General features: G+C 43.5%; 3 protein-coding genes across 5 annotated transcripts; 2 read left to right on the plus strand and 1 right to left on the minus strand.

Moving 5' to 3' along the window:
• Nucleotides 1-1,495: 1,495 nt before the first annotated feature.
• On the minus strand, nt 1,496-4,656 carry LOC143010247 (uncharacterized). The gene is made up of 7 exons (XM_076162478.1): nt 4,551-4,656; nt 3,693-3,779; nt 3,003-3,095; nt 2,732-2,806; nt 2,032-2,102; nt 1,780-1,945; nt 1,496-1,705 (listed from the first exon to the last, which is right to left on the minus strand). The coding sequence occupies exons 2-7, from the start codon at nt 3,759-3,761 to the stop codon at nt 1,496-1,498; spliced, it is 684 nt and encodes a 227-aa protein (XP_076018593.1). The 5' UTR covers nt 3,762-3,779; nt 4,551-4,656.
• A 1,905-nt stretch (nt 4,657-6,561) lies between these two features.
• LOC143010272 (FH1/FH2 domain-containing protein 1) lies at nt 6,562-10,732 on the plus strand. Of its 2 annotated transcripts, none has more exons than XM_076162522.1 (9): nt 6,562-7,540; nt 7,916-8,056; nt 8,146-8,328; nt 8,683-8,802; nt 8,890-9,051; nt 9,543-9,796; nt 10,053-10,161; nt 10,258-10,366; nt 10,460-10,732. In XM_076162522.1, the coding sequence occupies exons 1-9, from the start codon at nt 7,058-7,060 to the stop codon at nt 10,486-10,488; spliced, it is 1,590 nt and encodes a 529-aa protein (XP_076018637.1). In that variant the 5' UTR covers nt 6,562-7,057; the 3' UTR covers nt 10,489-10,732. The 2 variants fall into 2 exon arrangements, with proteins under 2 accessions (XP_076018637.1, XP_076018636.1); XM_076162521.1 differs by having other exon boundaries at nt 6,565-7,540; nt 9,948-10,161.
• A 579-nt stretch (nt 10,733-11,311) lies between these two features.
• hnrnpc (heterogeneous nuclear ribonucleoprotein C) lies at nt 11,312-17,640 on the plus strand. Of its 2 annotated transcripts, XM_076162526.1 has the most exons (11): nt 11,312-11,421; nt 12,842-12,875; nt 14,731-14,780; nt 15,056-15,321; nt 15,544-15,609; nt 15,742-15,814; nt 15,902-15,949; nt 16,118-16,284; nt 16,377-16,490; nt 16,592-16,746; nt 16,834-17,640. In XM_076162526.1, the coding sequence occupies exons 3-11, from the start codon at nt 14,776-14,778 to the stop codon at nt 16,924-16,926; spliced, it is 987 nt and encodes a 328-aa protein (XP_076018641.1). In that variant the 5' UTR covers nt 11,312-11,421; nt 12,842-12,875; nt 14,731-14,775; the 3' UTR covers nt 16,927-17,640. The 2 variants fall into 2 exon arrangements, with proteins under 2 accessions (XP_076018641.1, XP_076018642.1); XM_076162527.1 differs by lacking the exon at nt 15,544-15,609.
• The last annotated feature ends 7,465 nt before the right edge of the window (nt 17,641-25,105 follow it).

Genomic DNA, 25,105 nt, shown 5'->3' on the forward strand with positions numbered 1-25,105 from the left:
CCTCATGAGGCAGAGGTGAACACACACAGTGGAAGATGGGAAAAGGCCTTAAACACATAATAAATAAAGTTTATAAGATCTCTGCAGTACAACATGATCAAACGTCTCAATGTAAAAATTACTCCTAAACATACACAGTAACGGCAAAATGGCTATTTCCAGTTCACTAAGCTTGGAATAAGTCATGTGACTGACTGTCAAGCTCACGTTTCCGCTGAAAGCTGCGATATGTGATGTCACTTAGATTAAAGTTGCAATATTCCATATGCTGTGATAAGCCTGTGGTTATATCAGGGCTGAGTTGGTGTTTTTCTGCCCCCTTGTGGTGAAAGTGCACTTAACGTGGCTGTAACAAGTGTTGTTTCCGTCGTAAGCATTAAAGACGGCACCTTATTAAATTGCCTCATATTTAAGTATTAGTCGCCTGTTCCAAACAACATTCCAGGTCAGACTGCGATAATTCATTACGTTTTCAATATTTGCTGCATTCAAGCGCAAACACTACAAATACAATTGTGAGTTAATGGGCCAAAGAAACACATTGTTATAAACCTTCTGAGACGGCAGGAATGTATGGCTTTTGCCTGGAATCGCCACAAAAATGAATCATGTAAATGTTAAAGAAGCATCTCAGAATTCTGTTAACACATTTTTGCCGTAATCACAGCACAGGCGAAGAAATCTGAGTGTAGCGAGCATGTAAACGTAAAGAGCGTGATGTATATTGTGTGCGTATTGCCAGTCTTTTCACGCCAAAACATAGACTCCTCCTCCCCCCAAACACTGAGGGGGGGCGAAAAAAAGGTGGGTCTTGACATTTGGGCCAAAAACAGCCTTAAACTCCTCGTCGCACTGCACACTTTATAAAATGTCTGATCCCTGCTGCTATTGCTTTTTGAACTGGGTCGTGTTCTATTTTAAGACCCCGCGTTTGTAAAGTGTATTCATCAGAGAGAAAGGAGACGAGGGCGATGACGGCACCGAGCACGTGGGGGAAGGTACTTAAACATCAGCTGAAATGCCGCAGCAGGAACGGAGGGGATTGCATAGTTCTGCAGCGTGCTCGACCCCTGAAACCCCACGCTCTCCTCCTTCGTTCGAGGAGCGAGACGACAAGTCTATTTTTACCAACCAGGGTGTGAGTGGGTGACAGACGGAGACGTGAGGGAACCGCCAGCACTGAGTTTATGTTGTTTTCCAGCTGTCGTTTGTGAAATGCGAAAGATTTCAGGTCTGTGTTTCAACCTGTGACAGGTCAGAAGAAGGTCTTCATGGGGCTAAAAGACAAACCTGATACATGAAACATACTGTTACCCAAAGACAAACCTGATCAGACATAAATATTGAACGAAAACAAAGATGGCACCTCCTCCAAATTGTGATTTAGTAGCTGCGTCTATTCTGGGAGGAAATCCATGATTGGGTTTAACTTTGTGCTTTCTGTTGCATTGGGAGAGTTGGTGGGACGACACTCCTCATTTGCGAAAGAGTTGGGTCAAGTGCTGGCCCACGGCAGGAGGAAGGACATGATGATGACGATGAGGGATACCGAGAGAGGGAGTGAGAGGAGGAGGATGAGAGGAAGAGAAAGGGATGGCGGCCACAGGGAGATCCGCCGTTTGGGGCCACGGGAGAATTCCAGGGTCTTCTGCCCGTCGACGTTTGGCCGGCAGATGACCAGCGGCCTGACTTGCGAGACGCTTTCCTGAAAGACAGAGCGAGGAAGCAGATGAGAAGACGGCGAGCTCACCTTTTCCTTTTCTGCGTTTTGGCGTTTACCTCCAGTATGGTGCGACTGTGCGCTCTGTTAGGGCTGAGCCTGAGGTTCCAGCGGTGGGATCTGTGGCTCCGCCCGCCATCGTCTTCGCTCTCCGTGGTGTCTTGGCGTGCCACCCGCGGGCGCTTGCGTCTCCGTGAGCTGACTCGCTGCAGGGGCGCCTGGCGCCTGAATCCATCCAAGACAAGGTCGAAGGTCAGCGAGGCAGAGAAGCAGCGTGAAACATCATTTTTGTTTGAGTGTGCGCATCAAACCTGCAATCTGTATCTTCTATATCAGCATCGGCGTCACTCTCACCCTGAGGATCAGACAGCACAACCTCTTCCTGCGAAGACATGAAACACAAACACAACACACACATTTACATTACACATTCATTTCACACAAGAAACCTGTAGGATGCGGCATGTTAAGTTAATATATTTCAAATGTCCTTTCAGGTGTTTCTTTTACATAAATCGTCTATAAAGGAGGGAACCCATACGCTGACACACCAAATGCACAGCGATGAGATTTACACTTAAATCCCGGCGCTCCCCTGCAGCGGCCCAGTGAATCATCCCGCACTCCCACTAAGGTGTGAACCAGAAAGCAGCAAACAGGGTGACGACAGCGCTCCACTCGTGCGTCACTTTACATTGTGAATCACCAGACGCCTCTTTACTCGCTGCACGCTGCTATGGCCGAGTAACGAACTCAGTGGCACTGTGTAAATGGCGTTGACATCAATCCAGTGGATGATTTCTATTACTGGACTCATCGCATCATCAATCCTCCTCTGAATGACGACTGTGTGTATGAAACATTCTGCCTTTTTAGTGCTGATATTATGGGACTAATATGTCACACATCTGCATGTTTCGTCGCACTGTAACAATTCTACAGTAGTTTGATTTAAGAAACAGATTGAAATACACACACACACACACACACACACACACACACACACATTACCTCTGTGCCATATCCCTCGGAGTACCTTGTTATCAGTGCTCTGTTTTTTCCACAGTGCTCACATAGCAGTGTGTCCTGCAAATGGAAAGGAGGGAGAGTTACACACACACACACACACACACACACACACACAGAGGGAGGGAGAGAGGTCAGTTGGAAATCAAAAGTGTGTGTTTAAAGCACAATTGCGGCTAAAGATGCACTCCCTGGCGATTCAAGCCGCAACGTGTGAAGTCCGCAGACACTTGAGTGGAAATGCCTGAGCCCTCACCGGCGTAGGCGTGTGTGCTTCTGGGTAAAGTGTGCAGGGCGCCGCCTCGCACAGGCACGCCACGTCATCCGCCTCGCCGCAACTCGCCCCCACCTGAGAGGGAGAGAGAGAGAGAGAGAGAGAGAGAGAGAAAGAGAGAGAGAGAGAGAGAGAGAATGTAGTCATCTATTGACTTATCAGAAGCTGTATTGTCTTTTGATGGCTGCAGAGTGGCAAATGGAACACACCTTCCCTTTTAACACACAGCTGGTTCTTAATTGCCTTAATTAGGTTAATTTAGGGCAGGAAATAGACTGTTGATATATTAATAATTGATAAATATATTAACTAGAGGTGATTTTCAACCAAGTCCAACAAAATCAGCTTATTTCTATGAGGTTGAATGGCTTGTTAATACCCGTAGTGCCTTCATGAGAGACGCTGAGGTTTCCGGCTATCATAGTTTTCCAACTCTTCGTATTTTCAACTGCTCAGCAGGGGGGGAAGGCGACATGAACCGGTGAACGACACTGCTGACATGTTTGAGCCGCAGTGGTAGAAAATGAAGCAAAGAAGCAAATTGCATCGCTCTCTCTCTTTACCGCGTTTTAATTGGCTCTCATGAGCTTGGTCTCTACCTTAGCATCACATTCATACACAATCGATACAGAGAGGCGTGCGGTGTGATGTGATATGTGTGAGCTCCTTTACCTCACAGTCATTGTCGGATGTCTCTCTGGAGGAAAAGAGGCCGTGGGAGTCTGATTCCATCCGAAGCATGACCTCTGACCTCAGCTGCTATAGGACACACACGTGCAGCACACAAATCAGATGCAGAACTTTTCATCCCAGGATGTGATTGTCGTAACGCTGAAATAGCAGAAAAGCTCTGAGAGAAGCAATTTACTGTCATGACTTTGCTTTTATTTTGAAAAAAGAAATACCTGAACCAATCAAAACAAAACAAATTGTAAACCACAACAATGATTACTTTGATTTGATTAATCAAAATCCCTAAAATGAAAAATGTCTGCTAAATGAAACTTGAAAAAAGAAACTATTACAATTACATGCATTGTTTATTTGTGTATTTATTGTTGTTAAAATCAGGGTATGTGTGGTATTGCAAAAGCAATAACTATACCAATAAAAATAAATTAACAAATTAATTAACACTTTGTTTCCGGCAGACAAAACATAAACCAAAACTATATAATATTTCTCCATGTGGAACACAATGAGTTTATGTTGACATCAAAATACTTTCATACTCCTATAAACGAGTCCTCCTCCATTTATTGCAGGTGTTTCACTTAAATGTTAAGTATTCTTTTATAGTCTTAGATCGGACGCAAACATCTGGCTCGTGCGCTGTCATGTGTCGTCACGCCATCTCTCTTCCGTCCGCACTCTCGTTACGTAATAGCCCATGAGAGTCAACGTGAGCGGTCGGACAACTTTTGACGTATAGATGAGAAAGGCGAACAAATGCGGTTTTGTGTCGTATTTCATAATGGCGTTCATTCACACAGAGCGAGAAACAGAATAACTACAATATAAGAAACTCACCTTAAGTGGAATAAATGGAATACATAATCCCGTGCGCTGTGAAGGGAGTTTGCGTTAACGGATGAGCAGGGAAACGCGGCGGCGCTGCTGCTGCGTGTCGCGCGGTGCCATGAGCTCGCGCTGCTGCCTGTGGACGCTTGACATTGTAATAATCCGCTGCGTGATGTCAGCGCGAGCGATGACAGGATGCTCCGGCGATGAGTCACGGGAGCGCGCTCACCCGCGAGGAGCCAGGGTTCCCACGACAACGCCGGGAACGGGGAGCGGGGGCGCGCGTAACTGCACGAAGCACTTCCGGTCAGTACTTTCAAAATGATATGCTCTTAATTAGTTCTTTCTTTCTTTCTTTCTTTCTTTCTTTCTTTCTTTCTTTCTTTCTTACAGTTAAACATGTATTCCTCGTCTTTTGCACAGCACATACATCTGTATGCACGATGCAAGCTTGTGTAAGTGTTGACCTGGCTGCCATTATAAAACACGGTCAGCAAAGCGTTACCTTTTTTCCATCATATTTTTATCTCTGGCTGCATTGATGCTCCTGGATCATGACCTAAGAGTGGTTTTTGTGAACCCACCAATCGTCAGGTCTAAAGGAGGCGTCCCTACATTCATACCATCACTGGTCACGACTGCCACAGAATTGTTGCATGCGTAGCAGTGTGGTGCACCAGTATGTAATTGTTGTTCAACAAAATGAGATGTTGAGTCACTCAGAGGCAAATGCTGCATATTTAAAGGTGTGTGGAGTGGATACAATCTAATTCAAGATGTGAAACAATGTATTGGAGAAACTCAGTGGCACAGTGAAGAGCTCAGCTTGCATGCAGTATGAACAAATTTGCGATTTCATATAGCCTTGCTGAAAACTGTACATTTATTTCTAAATCGAGACTTAATTTTTTATGGCAAACTTGAAGCTTGGTGTCCTCATGCAGAGAACTTGAAATGGTTAATATTCTCAAAGAAAAATGGCCTTGATGTTTATCTTGCAGTTTGAAGACCTGGACACATATAATCAAACTACATAACTACTGTGGGACAGCATGGGCACTGCAGAGAGACAGAGAAAACATTTAAACAGTTTAAAAGAAATGTATATAGTTAAAGACAAACATGTGCACATACACATATACATACACTTGGAACTCCCAGAGCCGTTTCATCGAAGGAAATCACCCAGAAATGTACTTTCCCATGTTGAAACTGCTGAATATCAATGACTTTATTATGTTAAAAACACCAAAGCACTGCATACAATTCAAGTCAAGTCAAGCTTTAAATTTCACTCCAACCATATAAAGAATATAGTGCAACGGATGGCCGTGGCCAAGTTCAGTTAAATCCTCATTTACATGCATTTTCATGTATTTATCAGTCCATGTCAATAATCTCAAATAAACCAAGCCACAGTTCTGAGTCTGTACAAGCAGCATTTGTGTGAACATCAGAGAAATTAGATGTTAAGGAAGCGTTAGCAATATGCTCAAAAACCAACTTGATAAAGGTTTAACGAGTTTAAGGTTTCCATATAGAGTTAATTTTCGCCCTGAATGTCCCAGGAGCCCCACTGACCCGTCCAGACTGCAGGGGCACTGTACCAGATAAAGTGTAATTAGGGGAGACCTAATGGCCAAGGGAGGGATCCTCATTATAGCTGTACATCAACCATGCAAATGACCGATGTGAACACAACCATACGCTGTACATTTTGGGGCGAAGTACTGGGAAACCGAACACTGAAGTCAGTTTTTCAGGATTAATGATGATGTCTTATCTGTATATGAGGTCAAATTCTGTGATGCGTAAAGTGAAGCAGTTGAAAATTGGGATAAGTTTTATGCCTTCGCTGGAAAGAAGCTGGGTAAATAGGAGGGAGGGAAGTTGAAGATCCAGATAGCAGTTTGTATTTACACAACCAGCAATACAAACAGGAGATGGTTGCACGATAAGGAAATTAAGGGAAGGGTGCAACTCAAATAAACCAAGACTGATGCGCCGACAGGCCACTGCTCTCTCTCCTTCGCTCTCTCTCTCTTTCTTGCTCTCACTCACTTGGTCTCACTTGCAGAGGGACGGAGATGAGATGCATTTGAGGGTGAAGACTTTCTTTGATTTTCACGCAGGACTAAATGCATCCTCGCAATCATAAATAAAACAATATATTTTTTAATTAAGATTTGTGTTTCCAATGTGCTTCCTACGGGAAGACGATCGACCCTCTGGATTTAAGTGTTCAGCTTTCAACAACTTGGATTGGAGGACAAACGCTGCACTCAAGGCAATTGTAGGTTACAGTTCTACGAGAACACCCAGAGGTGGCTCAAAGATTGGGATTCGGTTTTGTGAGTTATGCACTTCTGTGGTCAGCAAGTGAGACAGAGCACCCAGAGACTTTCAAAAACAGAGAGTCTGACGGGATTGTTGACAGTTAGAAGGTAAGTAGATTCATTGATGTATTAGAACGAAATATCAACACCTTTTGAATCAAGGACGACTCTTCAAGACAAATGAAGGACTCTGACCAATCCAAGGACAACTTCTCAAACTGGGATTTCGACCAACCCTGGGTCACTTTCCCTAAAAATTCTGCATGTCTTTGCCTCAACGCCTTGGATTTCTCCGATCTCTGGGACGATGAAGACCTGGGCGGTGACAGTGCAGAAGAAGAGGGACCTAATTCCACAAATTCTTCTTCAGTGGATTTCAAAGCCCCTCCAGCACCCCCTCCTCCTCCTCCTCCTCCTCCTCCTCCTCCCCTTGCCCCACCCTTGCCCACTGCCTCCCCTAAGGGTGCTGCCATCAAATGTCGCACCTTGAAACTCCACTGGAAGGAGCTGCGGAATTTGCCTCCCCTCCCCAGGATGACTCATTTTGGGACTCAGATTATCTGGGCTGGGCTTGAGCAAGTCCATCTGGATACAAACCAACTGGAGTACCTGTTTGAAACAAAGGGCAATAATGGTTCCTGTAGTGTGGTTTGTGGACAAAGGGTAAGAAGCATGACACCGGATGCTATAGTAGATCAGAAATGTTGTTCTTGACTTATTTGGTTAATATTTGCATCCTTATTTGCATTCTAAGACAGAGATGTATGAAGCAAATGTGGGTAACGTAGATGCTGCAAGTACAAATATTTTGTATTTGTTATATCAGACTGTCCTGAATTTGCATGTTCTCCCTATCTGTGTGGGTTTCCTCCAGGTAATCCACTTTCCTCCCACCTTCAAAGACTTAAAGCTGACATGAATTGAGTAGAGCTGAAATGTCTCTGTCTTGTGGTCACCCAATGACTGCTGGGATAGGAATTCAACAAAATATCTCCCTTACATCGAATGCCTCTGGGGCCTGGGTTTTTTTCTTTGCAGAAGCAGCTATCTCTGTCGGTGTTGGGGATGAAGCGGAGTAACATAATAACTATCGCTATGAGCAGCCTCCCACCTCCCCGCCTCCTCCCCCCTGCTATCTACAGCATGGACAGCAGTGTGCTGGACAGGGAGGACGTTCAGGTACAGCAGTGTCCATGTCCTCCAGTATTTGACCTCTATAGGTTTTTGTTTGAACAGCAGTTCTATATCCACATCCCCTATAACAACAGAGACTCCAAGCGATTGCCCCAGCAGAGGAGGAACTGTGTCTGATCAAGGAGGCCAAAGCCCAGGCCCCTCATTCCCCTCTGGCCCCTGCTGAGCTCTGCCTCCTCACTTTAGGGGAAATCCCTCATTTAAGCTCCAGGCTGCAGCTGTGGGCCTTCGCTCTGGACTACGACGCCTTAGAGAGGGTGAGCAAACTTGTGGGTGATCATTTTCACAATGATAAATGCTTGGTGATCAGTGTTGATTAGGTCAGGTTTAAATGTTGCAGTGTTGCAGGCAGCAACACATTTAATGCTTCAACTGTGGAAATTTGACAATAAATCAAGCATTAGCAGCATTATGATGCATACAGGGTATTCACCAGAAAATACAAACAGACACCACAGTGTCCACCCACTACAGTGAACAACACATAAAAAGTGCACAGCACAAACACTACAGCGATGACTGTTGATCATCTATGGTGACTAAACATGAAGCATCAGTATTATGGATCAACTTGTCTGTGAAAATCTTTACATCATCTTCTCCGTTGACAGGAAATTGCTGAGCCTCTCTTCCACCTGAAGTTGGCCATGGAGCAGCTTGCAGCCAGTCAGACCTTCAGATGTATCCTAGCCACAGTTCTAGCCATTGGTAACTTTCTCAACGGATGTAAGGTCAGTGTGTTATGACTCGGATTAAGTCTTAAGTTATCAATTTTTACACACCTCTGATTTCTGTTTCTGTGGGTTTCTAATCTCAAGGCCCGTGGTTTTGAGCTGGGTTACCTGGGGAAGCTCTCCCAGGTGAGGGATACACACTCCCGCCAACCCCTGCTGCATCACGTCTGCGTCCTGCTGCTGCAGCTCTACCCACAATGCTCTGACCTCTACTCTGATATCACTGCTGTAACCAAAGCAGGCAAAGTGAGTGCATGCATATCATACAGTGTGTCCTGACTATGTGTTTCACTGAGGCATGTTACATTACATTACATTACATTACGGTCATTTAGCAGACGCTTTTATCCAAAGCGACTTCCAATAAGTGCGTTCAACAAAGGTAGATAAAAGAACTTCAGGTCACAAGAAATCGTAAGCGCATTTCCTTCCAAAACCAACAGCTAAGCACATAACTAGAGCTAGAGTAGAAGTGCAATAAGTTAGGTACCATGATGAATGAGAAAAAAGGACAAATTAGAAAGGACAGATTAGAAAACAAGTGCATCAGAAGAGCTAGGACAGAATAGGTGATGTCCTAAGAGGGCAGATCCGGGTAGTGTTTCTTGAAGAGTATATGTTACGTATATACAGTATGTATAAAAGTCACAGATTTTTAAATAAGGTGGAAAAATTCAAATCAATTCAATTCAATTCAATTCCCTCTGATGATGCTAGAAAAATCTTCATCTTTACAGAGTGATTATTCCTTGGTCCAGTCCAACCTTGCCCAGTTAGAGGCCCTTTGCAAAGCATCGTGGGATCAGCTAAAGCTACTCGAACGGACAGAGGAGAAGAGGAAAGGGGGAAAGGCTGAGAAGAAGAAGGGAGGAGGAAAAGAGGAGGCTGCGACCCCAGAAGGTTCCCTCCGTGACAGATTGCCAAAATCTTTGAAAGAATGCGAGGAGAGGCTGAAGATTCTGAGAGCCGTCCATCGTCGAGTTATCAATAGGTATCAGCAACTTAATGATTTTCGATTTTGTTAATAAAATTACCTTTTTTTATAGTAGTTTATAACCAGGGAAACCAAATGAATGAACTTATGAGAGTGAGGGCAGTTGTTGCCTCTAATACTGTCCTTCTCTTTGTATTTATCTATGCAGGTTTCACTCTTTCTTGTTATTTCTTGGTTACTCCCGAGCCATGGTCAGAGGGATCAACGCAGAGGACTTCTGTAAAACTATCAGTAACTTTTCTCTGGAGTACAGGTCCATGCGACAGGGAATCCTCCTGCAGAGGGAAAGGGAGCGACAGAGAGATAGAGTGGGAAATCCAAGCCCCTACACTCCTGGAACCAGACGGAAAGAAATACAAGAGGTGGGAAGTTAACCCTCAGTGTCAGACTTTATTATCTTTAAGATCCCGGTTATAGGCCTGTTTCTCATCACAAGGCTATTGTTAACCTGCTTCTAGGAAAGCGAGGAGCAGTGCAGGCTGGAGGAGGTACTGAAAACACCTGAGTCCACTCCCAGACTGGACCTGACTCTGCCCCGAAACCGCAGGAGGAGGGCTGACATGCAGGGTACCTACACATCCATCTCTCCCTCTCTATCTCTAGCTATCTGATAAATAGATTTGGTGATAATCAAAGTCCGTATTTGTTTATTTTTTTCAGGTACATTCTCGCAGAAACTGAAGTGGTGACCTTGCTGACTAGCCCTGTTATAGCACACATCTTAACATTTCAAATCACTGTATTTCTCAATAAAAAATGTTTTCTGGGAAGATTTGACTGGTAAGTCATGAGAAGATAAGAGATGTGATTTGAAATAAAAACAAGAATGAATAACACGTGCCACTTTTTGCTCATCTAAAGATGATCATATTTATTCCTAATTTTTAATTTATTAATATTTAATATCTTCATCAAATCACAGAATTTTTCAATCGAGGCATACATTTGGATTTGTTTATTTTTCTTTTATTAATTATCTAATTTTGTCTGTAGATTTTATAGTTATCAATGTAGTTGTAACTGATATTGTATGTATTAACATTATTATTATTAGTATTATTATTATTGGATAAGCTATACTCAAAATACCAGAAATGGTCCATTTCTTTCTTCAAGTAGTAACACAGAAAAATATATTGGTAAATATTGTGTTGCCTGACAATAGAATGATTGAATACGTTTCTATACTGCTGAGGTGCATTTATAGTGTTATTTGTAGTGTCACATTATATCAAGTATTTGCAACACATCATCTTATATAGATAGTAAAAGCATGCAAAACGAACTTCCCACTAAAATAAAATATACGTTTCTTTTATTGATTCGTTTTGTAATAATAACGATGATAATATAGCAATAACGTTGCGTCCAACCTCCGTCATTCAATGGGCGGTTAGCAGTCTGTTGACCAATCAGTGAAGGATATTTCTCGTTGGGTGTGATCAACATCCAATCACAGGCCGGTATATCTGAGTGGGAGCGGCCGTCCTGTTGTGAGGACTGTTAGTCGCCATTTTAAGCCCACTGTTTTCAAGGTGGCATCAGCCTGCAGAGCCGTAAGAGGATCTTAACTCAAGTATAAACAACGTTGAATTTTACTCATTTTTAATAGTAAGCTCCTGGTGAGTATTTTTAACCGAGAGATTTTTCTATTTTTTATTTTTTTTCTAACTTTGAACCGTCTTTGGAGCTTTTTTATTTTTTATTTTTAATGCGTTTTTCCTGGCTGCTATTCCTCAGACTGTGTTGGCTTTAGTGGCGTACATTTTGTGATGCAGCGGGTGGCACATTTAAGCTGCGCAGAAACTAGTTTTATGACGATATTTTTAACTTTATTTTTCCAATAAGACATTTGAAACTTCCGTTTTTCCAGGGCTGCTGTTTGAGCTTGTGTATCTTATTGTGGTCGTATTTTTAAGGCAAGAAATAATGGAAGATTATTGCAGTCTTTTCTGGACGGTGTTGAAAGCGGGTCACCATTTTTGTGGAAATGTGTTTTTAGAAGGCTTTTTATTCTCGTCCTTTGTTTTGCCCTCACATGTTACTTGATTTGCAGTCGTTGAAATTGACTGAGCAGACGTGTTTTTCGTGTTTTCTCTGTGATTTTGGCAGTGCGGAGACGGTATTTTGTGCAGCAAATCTCAGGAGTGATATTATTTTACAGGATGTACCTGTTTTCCCCCCAGAGACATGAGGGTGCTTTTTAAAGGAACACTTACACAACAGTGTTTGGTGTGTTGTACAGTCAAGGACGTCCTTATTTTTGGAATTCGGTAGCTCTGGTGTGACATCATATGTGCATTTTGGTAATTCTTACAATCAATAAAGTTTTTTTTGCAGATACAGAAGCCCACGCATTCATTACAGTTTATTTTGAGTTGCTGAGCTGCTTAGAAACAGGAGAAAGGCCTGTTGATGGGCCTGGCTGTGATGCTTATGCAGGCCAACCTTGCACAGGCCTTTTGTTTCTCTCCCACCCTCTCAAGGATAATCGATTTCACATATAGCTGACTGATCAGGCTGGTTGGTTATTGGATTCCCAAACCTTCTTGACCTGAACTCCCTTCCACCACACACCCACCAGGGCCTGAAAGTGTCCTTGAGCAGGGGCCCCTCCAGGCTCAGGGGGTGCCCAGTGCTCTGACCTCCACGGGGAAGATGAAAGAGTTGGTAGGGCGGGGGTTTCAGATTACCATGCCAATTGTCCCATGACAGTACCGATATGTTTCCATAAGAGCCTTGTTTACATTGTAATATAGTAGCAGAAGCAGACAATATTAGACCAATACAGCCCAGAGAACATAGCTTTCCATCATCTGTGTGTGTTTTCATCATTTGACACGACATGTAAATTCAAGGTAGATACTGAAGTGACTTGGGGTTGTATTTTGGAAACATTTATCTTGTGTGACATTTTATTTTTCACTTTTGCCCCCCCCCCCCCTCCATAGTTTTTCTCCTGCTTGTTACAGTGACACATTTCAGAGTGATTTTTCAGGACATCATTTCTAATATTACCTTTTTTGTTTCCCCCCTGTTTAGTTTTTGAAGCCACTTTTTTGAGCTGCGGCAAATCGTAAGTTGGTCTCAACCTTTTTTTGGTTTATCTCTTTTTTTTTTATTTTTTTTTTTTAACCTCCACCTCTGCATCTTTTTTTTTTTTTTTTAACATTCCACTTCTGTTTTCTCCCCCTTTGTGATTTAGTCTGTCTCTCCCCCTTTTGAATTTCCCAGAGCAAGTGGCATGTAGTGTCTTTTTGTGGTGTGATGGAAATGATTAATTTTCAACAGTATCACATCACTGTCATCCTAGAGGAGCCTCACACAAGCGTTCCAGTATTTAACAATGAAACACATTAAGCTGTGTCAATTATAGGGCACCCCTGCCATCTCCTCTACATCCTGCCCTCAGTTTATCGACTGGCACTGACAAAGATGAAATAATGTTTGCGGCCTTTCCTTTGCAATGTGATTTTGTTTTGATTTGTGAGTGTGCATGTCATTGATTAAACCATTACACACTCAAACACAGAAAGATACTCCCCCTTAAGAACTGTGGCTCACAATGTCCCCATTATTACTCCCAAATATTACTCCCCCTTAAATAAGCATGCATACGTTTCAAAAACAGCCTTTAACTACTTAAAGGTTAAAAAATACAGATTCTATTTGAGTAAAAGTCATAAACACATTTATTCTCCTTGGAGAAATGAGCCAAACGAATCCAGATCTTTTTTTCAGTCAGGAGGAGAACTTAACATTTTACTTTCACATCCATACACAGAATGTTAAGCATACTGTACCTATTTAAAAGGACCGACCTGATACTTCCAAAATCTCAGCCTCAGGCATGACTGAAGCGCTGCATCTGCAGAATGTTGTACAGTTTAAGCACAAACACTCACCCATATCAAATAATTCCAGCTCCATGTGACACTGGACATCTCTAGTATGCATTATTATATAACACGGACAAATGAAAGCATTGCCATTGTAATGAAGTACATGTGATGCCATTCCAGTGCACACATGTATAGAATGAGTGGACATGGTTAGCAATGAACCCTTTAAGCAACAGAGCCCTCCTAGAAATCACAGCCAATAGACACAATAACAATACATCCAAACGTGGTATTCATTCTGAACTCGCCGCAGTGAATATCAAAACCTGAACCATATATACCTTTTATCTTCTTAAAGCTGACAGTTGGCGCCTAATGGCAGTAAAGTTCATGTTACCACCATTAATTCTGATGCAGGAACTATTGTCAAATTATCGGACGTCCACAGTACTAAGTCATAATGCAGAGAGCCCCATTGTCCTTTATGGTTGAGCTCTTCCTGTTATTTTGTCCACTCAACCCCCGGCAACGTTGCTTTATTGAAATCTCCCAAAACGAACCGGTTGGCGTCCCGATCATGTGAACATAAACCAATATAAACCCCCCAGCTTTAATATCTGCACTTCATATCGATGTTACACAAAGAATTTACACAAACATTTACAAAGCTATCTTGTGGTTGTTGGACGGTGAACGGAAACATCGCCAAATCACGTAGAGAGGGAAGATTATTAAGCTTTGGCCGGACAGACAGCTGCGAAGAGCATAATCCCCCCTATAGCAGCCACAGCCCAGAGTGAAATGGAGAGAGAGACAGATGAGTACTGGGTCACAGTCTAACCCAGCTGGCAATGTTGGATTTTGGCAGGTGAGATGTGGATTTGTAAGGGCTGAAGTTTATAAAAACGAGCAGCTTTAAAGATTAACAGAGAGTTGACTTAACTGAGCGTAGCTTTACTTGCAATGTAAAGTGAATCCCGCATTTCCCCAAGTAGTGTGCGGGTGTCCACATAAAATCCACATAATATTGCAGTACTATACACTCCCACCTCCCCCAGGCACAAGTAATGACCCTCTTCTCTCCAACAGACACAGGCAGGCAGGCAGACCTCCAGCGACCAGAGCAGCGACACAATGGAGTGAGTGAACTCGTCAAACCCTGCAGATCTACTCCAGTCCTGCACTTAAGCTCATTTTCAGTCTGACATGTAACATTTTGCTATACTTTGTACCTAAATCCAACATGGCCTGAGGTCATGATATTATTTATGCTTAAGTAAAGGATTTGAGTACATCTTCCACCGCCCAGCATTGTAGGAGGCAGGAAGTAGAAGCCAGATCTTTGAATTTACTTTCGTCGAGATACTCAAAGTTAAGGCCTCTCCCGTCTCCGCCTCTCTCCTCCCCCGCCCAGGTGGACGTCCCCCACCTCCAGCCTGATGGCCAGCAACGTGACCAACAAGACTGACCCGCGCTCCCTCAACTCCCGCGTCTTCATCGGCAACCTCAACACCCTGCTGGTGACCAAGGCCGACGTGGAGGCCATCTTTTCCAGGTATGGCAAGATCGTCGGCTGCTCCGTCCACAAGGGCTACGCCTTCGTTCAGTACTCCAACGAGAGGAGCGCACGGGACGCCGTGGGCGGTGAGGACGGCCGCGTCGTTGCCGGACAAGTGCTAGGTGAGGTCGACGTCAAAGTCGCTGCCCTCTTGTGCTTCAATACAGACATTTCGAAAACAAGATAGAAAGGGAAGTGGCATTTTTGTGCAGGTTTGCCGTAAAATCTCCGAAGTTCCAAGAATAAAGGCAAAAGAAACAGCAATTTCTAAATGTTGTAACTCATCTGATGCTCCAAAGCAGGTTAAAAAATGTGAATAATTATTTTCAATTACCACCTGGCAGGGGTAAATCCTGTGGTCGTCTTCCAAAATAACTTTCCGTCAGGTGGAGGGGAAGAAGTGTTGAAAGGTGCTAATTGGAATTTCACACATTCTGTCCACAACGTCTTTTTCTGGCCCTTTCCTCCCTCTCCTGGCACATTCGTTCTTTTACTCTTACCCTCATCCTTCCGTCCTTGACACTTTGCTTTCTCCCGCTCAGACATCAACCTGGCGGGCGAGCCGAAGCCACACAGATCGAAGGCGCCGAAGCGTTCCGCGGGAGACATGTACAGGTGTGTGAGGGCTGCTTACGCTGATGAACAATAACGGCAATTGTCATCCGTACAGTTATCTCATCCCCCGTCTCGCTCTCTTCACAGTTCCTCTTTCGACTTGGACTATGACTTTCAAAGAGATTACTATGATAGGTACGATGGGCATGCTTTATACTGAATTGTTTGCATTGTATTCAGAAATGTATGTGCCTCAGGTTTATACGTGTAAACGGATGTAGAAATAATTCTATTCTCAGATGTTTGGAAGTATGGTTATAGGATTCATAACACCTTGATCTCTTTGCGTTTCTCCATTGTTAGGATGTACTCCTACACCCAGTCCCGGGTGCCCCCTCCCCCACCGCCCCTCTCCCGTGCTGTTTTCCCCTCCAAGCGCCCGAAAGTCAGCCTGAGCGGCGGGGGGAGCCGGAGAACCAAAACCAGCTTTTCGTCCTCCTCCAAGAGCAGCCAGAGGACGTCCCGTACCAGTAAGTCAACAGCCAACATCGAGTAGTAAAGTGAATGTGGCGAGGGTAATTTTAGGTCCATCCCACGCGTGTTCTTCCTCTTCCTCCTGCAGTGAAGGCAGATGATCTTCAGACCATCAAGCGTGAGCTCACCCAGATCAAATACAAGGTGGACTACCTGCTGGAGAGCCTGGAGCACATGGAGAAGGACCACGGCAAGAAGTCAGGTGGGCGTCCCAGGGAAATACCAGTAAAATGAAACGGGATATGCTGTCAAAACAAACACGAAATTATTTTGTAATTTCTCTGTCTCCCTCTGACTGTCCAGAGATGAAGAGCTCCAAACCGGAACCTGGTGAGGTTTCGCCCCTCCACTCCTCCACCTCCAGCCAGAAGGACAGTCTGAAACGGAGCAGAGACAGGGAGAGCCCAGACCTCAACGACTCCGATGAGGAGGGCGACTTGCTGGAAGACGATGAGGAGGTGAGGGATGGGACGGGGAAGTCATTGAGCAAGGCGGCGGGCGTGGTTAAAAAAAGAGCTGAGGTCTCGTCTTCCCGTTTCCCAAAGGTGAAAAGCAGAGGGAGAGAGGAAGATGAGGACGAAGGGGAGCAGGAGGAGGGAGAGGACGACGGGGACAGCGCCAATGACGACGAATCCTAAACCATGCGGCATGCTGGCTGACACAGGCAGACACACATACACACACGCATACACCAAAGAATGGTGTATGACCGTTTTGCCACACTGGACTTGTACACAGCATTCATGACCTCATATCTGTTTAATTGTTTGGATGTTTCTGTATTATATATTGTAGCTCGCTCTCTGTCTCTCTCTTTCCCCCTTCCTCACACACGCACACACCCATATACAAACCTTATTTCCATATTTGGCACCTTTTACCTTTTTTTTCTCTCTTCCTTCCGCTTCAGAACTACAAATGCGGAACTCTGGCATTGCATCGGTTAAATGCAAGACACAAAATGCACGTTTGAATGCGATGGAATGCAATTTACTGTAATGTTTATAGCAATCCCAAAAATGAACATGAGCATCTGAGCAATGTCAGTCTGGTGACAGGACAAAAAATACTGACAGACTTAGCATGGGAAGGTGATCCATGTACTACGGTGTCCTCGCCAGCAGGTGGCAGCAATGCATCACAATACAAAGGGGCAAAGAGGCTTCACAGACTTCAGTCACTTTCCTGCTTTTAATCGGGCTGCACACGCTCAAACAAAAAGCCCTTTCTGCTCTTCAACATTATGTTTCCTCTCTAACAGGCTCCATGTTTGTCCATTAATTCGATGTCACGTTTTTCATGTTTGAATTTGAATAAATACGTTTTCCATGTTGGATCCTGAACTGCCGTGTGTGTGAGTGTGAGTGTGCATGCGTGAGAAACGAATCCGATGTAGCAAACAAGCCTGTTTGTTAACTGGAATATTGATGAATTAACCTGAACATCTTTATTAATTCACATATATATCCATTCTCCTGGCTGTGGAGCTCAGTAATGGATGCATGAGAATAGCTCTGGCGGACATAAAGAGAGACGCAAAGGGAAACGGGGCTGACAGATCAATAGACAAAGTGAGATTAATGACAAAACTATAGAGAGGGAAGACATGATGAGAACCACGCTTATGGATGATAGAAGAGAGGAGGCAGATGGAGAAGGAGCTGACAGATGGAGTGATCACAGCGAGCAGAGAGGAAATTGTGGAGAAAGCAGACACAGTTTAAAAGTTAACAGGACTTGCATTCATCAGCATCATCAATCATTCGAAAAATCTCATATATAAACATATGCAATCACACACCAGGACCTACAGTATGAACATATAGTAAGATAACTTACTGTATGTACTCAGGCTTATACTACACGTGTGAGGTGCATGCAAAGGCCCCATATGCGTTGATTACTAACCTACGCTAGATGCAAGATGTTATTTATCTAAAATACGAAAATTTTCAATTTTTGTGTCTTACTGTAATTTATTGTGTTAATTGATGCTTGGATGATGATTGATGGAAAGAGGATGGATTGATAAATTCTAAGCCTGTCAAGCCAAGTCCCATGAGGAAGCACACATGAGTTGTAAGAATAAGGATAATTAATTATAATTTTCTACTCAATACGCCTGCACACACACACACACACACTGTTGATACTCACTGCACGTTCAGTTCTGATGGTTTTCAGGGTCTCTGAGCAGCAAAGACAGCTGTGGCTTACTGTATTTCCCCCACACTCGGACGATCAAATAGACTGCTGATGATATCATCACGTCACATTCCGCCGCGGGCCTGCAGCACAGTGATGCCTTTATGCTCCGTGGAGAATGGAAGCGTTTTCAAACAGGAGGCCTTAAAAAACAAGCCAGGACAAGGAGCCGCTTCATGCCGAGGCGTCTTACAGTGCAAAGCCAGAGCGCGCATAGTTTTGTAACATGTTATAAGATGTGTTAAAAGGTTGGTTGCGAGTTGAGCACCAGTTCTGCTCTTAAGCAACACACTTAAGATGAAGCGAAGATGGGTGTTACATCAATTTATCCCTGAAGGTCAAAGGACAATTTTCACTTTGAAGCGCTCATTCACATCTGACCATGTGATGTACATAAATGCAAATAGAACAGTCATGTATGCATCGGTATTATTAAGCCATGGCTAAACTAATGTTAGTGACAGCAGAGTGTTTACATGTGTGTGATGTAATAGTTCTCAGAGGAAAACATTTGCTCAGATTAGCTTCATCGGTGAAATCCCACACACACACTTATGTACTGTAACGAGGACAGAGAGAGAGAGAGAGAGAGAGAGAGAGAGAGAGAGAGAGCGAGAGTGAGTGTGTGTCCAGAAAAGTGATTCAATCAGTCCCATCTAAATTAAACCCTGACCTTCCTTTTCATCCTAAAGGCCGCAGAAATACTTAAGTATAGAGTTAAATCATCTTTGTGTCTCTTAATTGATTTTCTGATCCGACAAAAGTGTTAAAATTATATTTTTTGCATTTCAAGTGCCAGAAATATTAATGATTTATGGCTAAAAGTTGATTTGGGTGATGGGTTACATATATAAGTGTAACCTCCAGTGAATATTTGTCAAACATACATCGGAAATCATTGCTATATTTCATGCTTTTTTACATTTATGAGACTACTGCACATGCGATAAGATTAAAAAGCAATTAAGCTTGTTTGTTAATTGCACAGTTCAACAGAATGTACACCTTTTGTGCATGGAAATATATGGAAATTATTTGCTTTAGGTGCCAACACATGAGTAAATGTTTCAATGTATAATAATTTTGACATTTAATTGTGTTCAGATCTCTTAAATAAGCCGGTGGAGAGTCTGTATTGAGAGACACATCCTTCTACGAGGGCCAGGACTTCAGGCGACATCAAAGAGACGACAGAGGCAACACAATAATCTGAGCCAAACAGAGGTCACTGCTGAAGAGAAAGCAAGGGATGAGAGAGGAGGAGGAGGAGGGAGGAGGAGGAGAACGTAAAGTATATTACACCGCTACAGAGAGAGGTCAGGAGCCAGGCACAAAGCGGAAGGGAGAGATGGAGCCGAAAGCCTCCAGGGTGATTTATCGGTACCTTTTTGGGAAAGACAATATGCAATGTTGCTGCATCACCTGATCAGCTGGATACATTTATGACTGCTGATCTGTTGTGAGCTCTCACTGGTGTTGGAAGTGTTCGAATTCCCTGAGTAACTGGCTCGGCACAAGGATGAATAACTCGCCAAAAGTAATGTTTTGCAATGTGTGTTTGGGAGCTGAATGCACAACAAAGTACACTGCCTGCTGTTAAGGGAAAACATGTTTGCAGTGAAAGAAAGTCTCTCTCTCTTCATATCCAGGTTGTTGCCTGTGCACTTCAATTTGGCTCTGAATAGAGGAAAACCCGACTGTATCAGAGAGTGTGTGTGTGTGTGTGTGTGTGTGTGTGTGTGTGTGTGTGCGTGTTTGCTGACATTGTGCTGTGGTTGCCCTGTGACTAGCCCCATTGCTGGTGTGAATGTAAATGAGAGAGAAAGAGTGCTTCTGTCACACACCAAAGCAGGTCAGAGGGCAGAGAGAGAGAGATAGTGAGAGAAAGAGAGGAAGAGGGAACAGTTGGTGTTTGGGTTTTTTCTGTTCCCCTCGGTCATGTTATGCAAGGAGAGGCAAAGTGGGATTATCTCTCACTCTCTCTCTCTCTCTCTCTCTCTCTCTCTCCTTCTCTCTCTTTCTTTCTCCCTTTCTCGCCCTCTCTCTCATTTCTTTAATCTTTTTTAATCTGCTCAACCTTTGAGCGTCTCCTCTCTATTCACGGTTTGCTCCCTGTCTGTGTTTCTGTGACTCACCTTAATTGAGTTAGTGAGAATGAAACCCTCCCCCCCCCCAGCCGTTGAAAGACTGCTTTTGTTCGATAAAATCATTTTTCCGTCTACGTCTTCCTCGCTGAACCTCCTCTATCTCTCCCATCACACCCATCACTCCTTTTCCACAGCGACTGCAGAGGTCAGTCAACGCTGCCTGTGGGCTGAGATTAGATCCGACCCTGTGGCTGTGATCAGTCCCGGCGTTCCTGCTCCTCACAGATAATCTGTTTGCGTTCAGGAACACAGAATCTGACAATACATCTGTTTTCCTCAGTAATATATTAATTCATGTACTCTGCACAGACTTCAGCAGCAAGATATGCTACAAAGTGGTTGTAAAACCTGTAGACGGGGTGTTACTTGTGTGGCATTCATCCTCAGTTTGATTTGGTTTCACACAGGAAACTTCAGATTACGGACTGAAGCAACGCTATTGACAATACTGCGTTGTCGTTGTTCCACCATCAGGTCGACTGATGTCTCATTTCTTGCATAAGCAGTGAGCGTTCGTGTCCACCACGTTTGGTTTCAGTAGAGGGATTTGTTCATGAGATACTGCATTGTTTGAGGAATGAGCCCCGTCCATTTAACTTTGACAGCAAATGACAGCAAAACGGAAACCATGTGTGAAATGTTGTGAGCCAGAATAATAGAACCAGATGGCCAATAACAACTCAAAGTGGCAAAAGGGAAATGGGTGTGATTGATTTTTCATTCTGTGACAGTTCAAAGGTTATCGCCGAATAGATTAGGTCAGTGGTTCCCAAACTTTTTCTGCAGGGCCTGCGGTTTATAGATCGGACCCCTCCCCCCCCTATCAGACCAGCTGATCACAGCCACCTCAGGCAGATCAAAGCGGAGCAATAATGTTATCTGGACGCTCATTCTCCTGCAGCGAGACGAAGAAGTATTGCCTCATTTATTTCTCCCTTGTGCTGCCATCACAAAGCCTGTTGTGTATATTCAGTGAGACTCCTGTTGATTCCATGCATGAGCACGGCATAAACGCATTTTCCCCCCGATCATAATACTCTGAGTGCATGTAAACGCTTCTTTTGCAGCTAAATGTAGTTTGGGAACCAGATTTCGTATTGAATTCCATCCCAATAATAATTAAGTAACCTCCCTATAAATGTGCGCAGTAACTAAACACAGATCGATGTCCCAAAGAGCCTGTTTGTCCATATGGTGGAGGCTTGTCTACCCGATTTGTCTCGTCACTGAGGCCAGCGCTGCTTTCCAAGCCATCAATATTCATGAATGCAGCTATAATCTGTCGAAATTAGGTTACTGGCAACGTCCTTCCCTCCTGTTCTCCTCTTCTCTATCTATCTCGCGCTCCTTCTCTCTCTCTCTCTCTCTCTCTCCTCTCTCTCTCTCTCTCTCTCTCTCTCTCTCTCTCTCTCTCTCTCTCTCTCTCTTCATTTTGCATGTGTGCGTCTGTATGATGAGGGAGGGAAGAAAAGACCGGGAGGAAAAGAGAGAAGGAGAGAAGGAGAGATGGAGCGTAAGAGACAGCCATGACGTCACGGCCCACTGTAAGTAGGTCAGGCCTAAAGTTGTGATGTCACTTACGCTGCGCCAATCGCATGCAGGAGATCACGACCAGCACCCCCCCCCCCCCTTCTGCAGCTGTCTACACACACACACACACACTGTCACATATACTGTATATCTATACGTTCTCACTGCAAATAGATAGAACCAGCACACAGGGCTGCTGTCACTCTTTCTCTTTTTCTTCTTCTTTGCTTACTTCTCCTCTTCCTCCCCCCTTTCTGCTTTCATGTCAACTTTCACAGACGCCTCTTACTCGCTCAATCAGCGCTAAAGAGGAAGGCTGTGCTGTGTCTAGAGCGCGGCGTTGAACTATTTCTGATGCTCTTTTGATTATGAGCATCACACAGATCCACTTATACTTCATCAAGACTTGACAGGTGTGTGTGTGTGTGTGTGTGTGTGTGTGTCTCAACTGCAGCACTCAGATTCATGCAGCTGCCACGGCTGAAGTGAGGACGCGCCAACAGGATGATATTATGGGAACGCTTGTAGGACGATGAAGTCACTGTTTTGGAACGCTTTTCCAAGAATTTAAAAAAATGTAATTAATAGGATTTAACAAAGGTTATTTCTGTCACATGCGCAATAAGCACATGGTTTGACCTTCACAATAAACTGATAACTGTGCTATTAGTTGGAGTTAACGTGTGTAAACGTCACTTAATCACTCCACGTTACAAAACACAAAAACGAGTGAAAGATAAGATAAGGCTGATATCTTGACCCTTCTCTGCTCGTGCATGTGTCATCCATGTGGAAGCTGTTACCTGTGTTTCGAGACGTACAGCCTGATTCGGAAAACAGACACTGGGTTCGGATCATTAACTTTGCAAGGTTTTCAATTCTGGTTTTCTTCCCGTTCCATCAGCATTAACCCTTGTTGCCTATAGCCAGGGGGAGGTGTGCTGTGGAGGGTGTGTGTGTGCGTGTGTGTGTGTGTGTGTGTGTGTGTGTGTGTGTGTGTGTGTAGAGCCGGGTTGCAAGGTCAACTGGAGTGATTTAAAGGAGCCTGGTTCAGCCGATTGGGGCCATCACAGATCACATGGAGCTCAGAGGAGCTGTAGCATGCCGTCAAGACTGAGGGGAGCAAACGTGCCTACAAAGGGAGGACAAAAAAAAGTAAAAGTCCAGATAAGAAGCTGTTGTGTGTCTCCAGAGAACAAGCTGGAGGAGATCAGGAGAAGATGATGATGATTATGATGATGATGATGAAGGTGATCGTCATGCTCAGGCCGAAGGTTCTGTCGAATGTGTTGTGGGACAAGTACACAGGAAAAAATCCACACTGAGACAAAAATCTTAGTGAATGGACTTTTTTTTCCACTTGCTTTTTCAATTTTCACTACTTTTACTCTTCTAAAAGAATTCAATATTTCTTCTTTCTGCTCAAGGATTGTTTTCCGTGACTGCTGGTTGGCTACACGTGAACCTCCCATGCGGGCTCAGCTCCCTGTGGTTCAACTGTGATTACAAATGATAAACTAAAGATAAATCTCATCACTCTGATAGCACTATAGAGAATTACACCACACAGCACTGTCGTTTAAAGTTGATTATAATCGAACGGCGGTGGAGTGGAAAAGCAAAACTCTCTGTAAAATGACACGAAACAATTAATCAATGAATCAATTAGTCTAGTTTAGACTTAGATAGTAGTTTATAGGTTTTTACGATGAGGGTTATGGTAAGGCAGAATTGAATTGTTCCCAGTCAGTGGGAGATATATAAACGTGGGCGCTCGGATGATGTCCGGGTTCGGGTTCAATAAAACAAAGACATTTTGGACAATATAATTATACAAATTTCAATGTTTCAATTCTGTAAATGTGGATATTCCAACAGCAGATTGAGGTTTTAGTCTTTCATGCGGCAGGAAATGACATAAACTACTCGTAAGGAAACTTTTAGCTGTATTTTTACTCTGTTTTCTTCATTCTGGGAAGTCGTTCAGGAAACAGTTTTGGAGTTTTGGCTCGCTGTAGCACCACAAATGTGGCTGTGTGAGTGCCGTCTGGGGAAACTATGAACACGCTTGCATAACAGCAAAGCCGATGAGTGATGTTCTGGCCCTCGGCAGCTCTGATCCTGGTTTTCAGTACAGTGCAGTACAGTTTCAGTTAGGATTACGCCAAAGCTCATTCTGTATTCCATCATTTTTACCCTGGCAGCTAAAATGATTGGTTCATGAATGACTTTGAAGAATAGAGACTGTCTATAATAGGTATAGGCTACATTCTAACATTTTAACATCACATTAATCACCTCAATCAACACAAGTACTGAGCTCTTATTTCTAAGTACTAATAATATCAAAAACATTAATGACTTCAGCACACTTTGTAGGGTAACAGTAAACATACATACATCAAATAATTTGGTAAATCATACCAAATGTAAAAATTTGTTTTATACGTCAGATAATTGCAGTCTGCATGCATAACATGTTTTATTCATATATCATTTGGTGCTATATCATGTAATTTCAGTATTACATTTCAGTCTTAACATATATTTGTTTACATTTAATCTGCTAAAATTATTTCCAGTGTGCTTGAAAAACTAAATTCCCTGGTCCCTTCTGTTAAATTGATCATCAACAGAGTTTTAGAAGACAAACGAGCCCTAACTTTGTGTGCGGCTGAGTTGGACCTGCATTCTTCCAAAATCTTAGGGACGGCCCTGCATACGGCTATATTTCTGTATTACTATTAATTTTAATTTTAATGCAGTTTTCTTTCCCTGGCAGCCAAAAAAAAAAAAAAAAATCCAATAAAAAAACAGCCTGGAATCGCAAATGAAAAGAAAGTCACACATTCATTCCAAACAGGACAAACAAAAATATGTATTTAGTTATTTGTTTATTTATTATGAAACCCTCTGGTTTGTTGTTGGGTTGCTC

The sequence above is a fragment of the Genypterus blacodes genome, unplaced genomic scaffold (genome assembly GCF_046128005.1).
Source record: "Genypterus blacodes isolate CSIRO-AG114 ecotype Tasmania unplaced genomic scaffold, CSIRO-AGI_Gbla_v1 ptg000122l_1, whole genome shotgun sequence".
Taxonomy (NCBI): Eukaryota; Metazoa; Chordata; class Actinopteri; order Ophidiiformes; family Ophidiidae; genus Genypterus; species Genypterus blacodes.

Bases quoted from the DNA above. Each gene is read 5' to 3' on its own strand.
- LOC143010247 (XM_076162478.1), bottom strand. From the start codon at position 3,761: ATGCTTCGGATGGAATCAGACTCCCACGGCCTCTTTTCCTCCAGAGAG. The intron at 3,096-3,692 runs GTAAAGGAGCTC...TCTCCCTCTCAG, and splicing joins CATCCGACAATGACTGTGAG to GTGGGGGCGAGTTGCGGCGA. The intron at 1,946-2,031 runs GTTTGATGCGCA...GGATGGATTCAG, and splicing joins ATAGAAGATACAGATTGCAG to GCGCCAGGCGCCCCTGCAGC.
- hnrnpc (XM_076162526.1), top strand. The intron at 15,815-15,901 runs GTGTGTGAGGGC...CTCTCTTCACAG, and splicing joins TCCGCGGGAGACATGTACAG to TTCCTCTTTCGACTTGGACT. The intron at 16,491-16,591 runs GTGGGCGTCCCA...CTGACTGTCCAG, and splicing joins GGACCACGGCAAGAAGTCAG to AGATGAAGAGCTCCAAACCG.
- LOC143010272 (XM_076162521.1), top strand. From the start codon at position 7,058: ATGAAGGACTCTGACCAATCCAAGGACAACTTCTCAAACTGGGATTTC. The intron at 8,057-8,145 runs GTACAGCAGTGT...CTATAACAACAG, and splicing joins TGGACAGGGAGGACGTTCAG to AGACTCCAAGCGATTGCCCC. The intron at 8,329-8,682 runs GTGAGCAAACTT...CTCCGTTGACAG, and splicing joins ACTACGACGCCTTAGAGAGG to GAAATTGCTGAGCCTCTCTT.